The sequence below is a fragment of the Sceloporus undulatus genome, chromosome 9, assembly GCF_019175285.1.
Source record: "Sceloporus undulatus isolate JIND9_A2432 ecotype Alabama chromosome 9, SceUnd_v1.1, whole genome shotgun sequence".
NCBI lineage: Eukaryota > Metazoa > Chordata > Lepidosauria > Squamata > Phrynosomatidae > Sceloporus > Sceloporus undulatus.
In genome coordinates this window covers 4,736,745-4,741,652 of record NC_056530.1, presented here as the reverse complement: position 1 = coordinate 4,741,652, position 4,908 = coordinate 4,736,745, and the positions used below count along the sequence as shown (strand labels likewise).

Here is a 4,908-nt window from a genome sequence, read left to right as displayed (position 1 = left end):
GAGAAACTGGAGCATGTCCAAAGGAGGACGACTAAAATGGTGAAGGGTCTGGAAGCCATGCCCTATGAGGAACGACTTAGGGAGCTGACTTAGCCTGGAGAAAAGAAGATTAAGAGGTGATATGGTAGCCCTGTTTAAATACTGTATTTGAAGGGGTGTCACATCGAGGAGGGAACAAGCTTGTTTTCTGCTGCTCCAGAGAACAGGACCCGGAACAATGGATCCAAGCTGCAGGAAAAGGGATTCCACCTCAACATTAGGAGGAACTTCCTGACAGTAAGGGCGAACAAACTCCCTCGGAGTGTGGTGGAGTCTCCTTCTTTGGAGGTCTTTAAGCAGAGGCTGGATGGCCATCTGTTGGGGATGCTTTGATATGGATTTCCTGCATGGCAGGGGGTTGGACTAGATGGCCCTTGTGGTCTCTTCCAACTCTACGATTCTATGATTCTACGATTCTATGATTCTAATGACCTCCTCCCACATTGCCCCTGCTGTCAAAAACCTTCCAACAATCTTCTAACCCAGCCACTTTTCACCTCATCTACAGAATGCTGTTTCTTGTTAATGTTTCTTGGACATGTACAGTAGCATTCTAGATTCACTAATTTTGCAAGAGGATACTGTGGCACTCAAACAGTGTCCTTCAACAGGACAATCTCCTTTAAGTCAAACTCTTTGAGCCTTGTCACATGAGAAAATAAAGCCAAAACAAAGTGGAGGTGTACCGGCTTTCTTTGTGCCTCTCCGCATGTTGTCATAGTACTTCCGTTTTTCCCCGAGGGAGAGAGTTGTAAATGCATGCCTTTTGTCAAACAGATTTTTGCAGCATGGAAAAGGCACATTTTTATGACCCTGGGGAAGAAAATGGAAGTGCTATGATAGTGTGTGGAGAGGCAAGGAGAAAGTCGCTTCTCTCCCACTGCACTTTGGGTTTTCTTTTCTTATGTGATAAGGCTGTTTGTTCACGGGCAGATGTTTCTGGACACTGACTCCCATTCTCCCTCACCTATGCAGAGGTCTGGTGGGAGGGCCACAGTTTCTCACCTTATTGTAGCCCAGTACAGTAAGCTCAGTAGCTCTCCAGGGTCTCTCAATAGAGGTGTTTACCTCTGTTGGCACAGAGTACCTGATCTCTCTAATTGGAGATGCCAGAGATTGAATCTAGGACCTTTCCCCAGCAAAGTCCTGGCTCTGCCACTGACTTGTGCCCCTTATCCCAGCTAAACTACCTAATGGGCTCTTACATTCTTTTTTCTCTCTCCTCTTATTTCTTCAGAGAGGGTGATTGGTGGGAGGCAAGGTCTCTGAGCACGGGAGCAATGGGCTACATTCCTAGCAATTATGTCGCACCTGTGGACTCCATTCAGGCAGAAGAGTAAGTATTGGAGCAGTGTGGCGATGGAGGCAAACATGTGTTCATGGGATCCAGTGGGGTTTTGCAAAGATTCTTCACCTATAGCAGAAGACTGACATGGAGGAAGGTTCTACCTCCATGCAACAATGCATTTTGGAAGCCCACGAGTCAGATGACCTCCTGTGGTTAGGGAAGGAGGCAACCTTTCCCTTCCTTCCTCAACCTTCATTGTGTGTGTGTGTTGTTTTTTTTAAAAAATGTGCATCAGGAATGTTTTAGCAGCCTTTTTCAAGTGCATCCAGCACTGTATTCTCTGCTCCAACTTACAGCAGTTCTTGTGGGGTTGTGGCAGTGGAATCTTTACAATAATCTTTCCTCTTGAACTGGGAGAACTTTAGCCTGGGACTTTCTGCATGCAGGCTGGGGGGTTCTGGAAGCAGTAGTTGAAAGAAGTAACTTTTCCAAGCTGTGACTCCTCCTTGAGTTAAAAATTTTCCCTAAAACTATTGCACCAAATCATATTTGTGTATTTTAGACAAAACACCTTCTCTCTTGCCCTCCTTCTTTGCTTTGTTTTACCCACAGGATTGCTTTGGGAGGGCCTTCTCTTTCTCTCTTTCTTCGTCCTCTCCGCCCACCCCAAACATCACTTCTGCATCTCTTTTTCCAGGTGGTACTTTGGAAAAATTGGTCGCAAGGATGCTGAGAGGCAGCTTCTGTGCCATGGCAACCCACGGGGGACCTTTCTTATCCGTGAGAGTGAGACTACCAAAGGTAACACTGCACCAATACTTACTCACTCTCATAGAATCATAGAATCAGACAGTTGGAAGAGACCGCAAGGGCCATCCAGTCCAACCCCATTCTGCCATGCAGGAAATCCAAATCAAAGCATCCCCGACAGATGGCCATCCAGCCTCTGCTTAAAGACCTCCAAGGAAGGAGACTTCACTGCACTCTGAGGGAGTTTGTTCCGCTGTCGAACAGCCCTTACTGTCAGGAAGTTCCTCCTAATGTTGAGGTGGAATCTCTTTTTCTGGAGCTTGAATCCATTGTTCCGGGTCCTGTTCTCCAGAGCAGCAGAAAACAAGCTTGCTTCCTCCTCAATATGACATCCCTTCAAATATTTAATCAGGGCTATCATATCACCTCTTAACCTTCTTTTCTCCAGGCTAAAAATACCCAGCTCCCTAAGTCGTTTCTCATAGGGCATGGCTTCCAGACCTTTCACCATTTTAGTCGTCCTCCTTTGGAGACGCTCCAGTTTCTCAATGTCCTTTTTGAATTGTGGTGCCCAGAACTGGACACAGTATTCCAGGTGAGGCCTGACCAAAGCAGAATACAGTGGCACTATTACTTCCCTTGATCTAGACACTATACTTCTATTGATAAAGTCTAAAATTGCATTGGCCTTGTTAGCTGCCGCATCACACTGTTGACTCAGGTTCAACTTGTGATCTACTTGGAGTCCCAGATCCCTTTCACATGTAGTCTCGTTCAGCCAGGTGTTGCCCATCGTATATCTGTGTATTTCATCCCCCCCCCCCAAGTGCAGTACCTTACATTTCTCTGTGTTGAATTTCATTTTGTTAGCTTTGGCCCAGCTTTCAAGTCTATTCAGGTCATTTTGGATCTTGATCCTGTCCTCTGGGGTATTAGCTACTCCTCCTAATTTGGTGTCATCTGCAAATTTGATAAGTGTGCCCCCAATTCTGTCATCCAAGTCTTTGATATAGATGTTGAATAAGACTGGGCCCAGGACAGAGCCCCATGGGACCCCACTGGTCACTTCTCTCCAGGATGAAAAGGAGCCATTGTTGAACACCCTTTGGGTTCGGCCGGTCAACCAGTTACAAATCCATGTAACAGTTACTTTGTCTAGCCCACATTTTACAAGCTTGTTTGCAAGAATGTCATGGGAAACCTTGTCAAAGGCCTTACTGAAATCAAGATGTACTATATCCACAACATTCCCTTCATCTACCTGCATCCCTAATCACCAGTGCAGGAGCCAGCCAGCATATACTTGCAAAGGCAACACCTGTTTTGATGCTTTGGCACCATCTCTGTCCTTTCCTTGGGCATGTCCAGCATTGGAGTCAGTCCTCTGCTGATGCACGGGGAATCACCTAACTCAGTGATGGGAACTGTGCAGCCCTCCAAATGTTGTTAGACTGTGACTTCTAACTATGAAATTGAAAAGGGCCACTGACAAATGCAACAGAGTCTAGCAGTAAATCTGTATTCTGTTCCTGCATTATACACATTAAGTGGGTTCGATGTGATTAAGGGGAGGCTTTTGCCCCCGGTACTGCATGCTTTCCAGCAATATTGGTTGCTTGTTCAGCTGTCTCTAAGCAATAGATGCCCCTGTGCACTAAGTCTTTGGTTTTGAAACAGCCATGCTAAAAGCTGGACAGAGACCACATGGAGGGACACAATGCTAGGCTAAAGCCCCACTTATACTTTATCACCTGGGGGAGTGCTTGTAGATTGAAAGTCAGCCAAAACTCATTGCTGGTCACTTAGGGATCCAGTGTGTGTTAAAGAGGTGTGAGAGTTGGCCTGAGACTTGGGAAACCCAAGTTTAGAGGCTTGAAAAGCTTACAAAACCCACTGGGTGACCATGGGGCTGTCACTCTCAGACTAACATACCTTATAGGGTTGTTGTGATGATACAGTAGGAAGAGAACCTTGTATGCCACTTTTTGCTGACTGGAGGCAAAGAAGATCGGATCAATTAATAAGATATAGGAACAGAAAGGAAAGTCTGGATCTATTTCCAGAACAGCTGCTGGTGTGTTTTTGTTGTTCTTCAGCCCCCAGACACTTTCAGAATCAAGTTCAGAACAGTCCCTGCCCTGAGCTTAAAAACTGAAAGAAAACAGCACACACAGAGAAAAGGGATTTGTCTTTGGACGTTATCACACAGGGCCAAATGGGAAGGTTAACGTGGGGGCAATGCAGGGCCATCCAGGGTTCAAGGGCTGTTCTCCACACGAGGCAGCAGCCAATCTGCAGGGAATCTGGGATGAATGGGAGGCCAATGAGGAGGAAGTAAATTCGCAACACTACCGGAGTTAAGAGTACTTTTTGCTTGCGAAGTGACTCCTTTCACGTAATGCCTGCCATGTGGAATGCAAGCCTCCAAAGACTTCGTTTCCCAGGGTGCCTTTTCTTGCCAAAGAGGGAGAATTTAAAGGGACAGACACACACTTCCCTGGCTTTCCTCCTCTTTGCTGCTTTCTCCTGGGAGAAGGCCAAGAGAAAGCCTTTGGAAGTAATGGAGGACATGCCCTGGAAAAGGAGGACATGGAATTAAGCAGGCTTATGGCCCCAGCCTCCCCCTTTCTCTCTCTTGTGTGTCTGTGTCTGGTTTTGGAGCTTGCAAAGGAAGAGAGAGAGCATTATGGAAGTCCTCTTGGACAGGAAGGAGAAATGGAGGACATGTCCTGGAAAAGGAGGGCATCTGGGAGGCTCACCCTCCCTGGAACCAGGAAAGTTTATGGACCCTCTCTCTCTGAGATAGATAGATAGATAGATAGATAGATAGA

At 46.5% G+C, this 4,908-nt stretch overlaps 1 protein-coding gene across 3 annotated transcripts in view; it reads left to right on the top strand.

The window, feature by feature from the left end:
• The first annotated feature begins 411 nt into the window (after positions 1-411).
• FGR (FGR proto-oncogene, Src family tyrosine kinase) overlaps positions 412-4,908 on the top strand; it is a 665,433-nt gene continuing 660,936 nt past the window's right edge. For all 3 annotated transcript variants that reach the window (XM_042440836.1, XM_042440835.1, XM_042440834.1), the window contains exons 1-2: positions 412-1,375; positions 2,025-2,128. In XM_042440836.1, the coding sequence (XP_042296770.1) occupies positions 1,146-1,375; positions 2,025-2,128 (334 nt within the window). In that variant the 5' untranslated portion in view covers positions 412-1,145. The remainder of the gene's footprint in view (positions 1,376-2,024; positions 2,129-4,908) is intronic.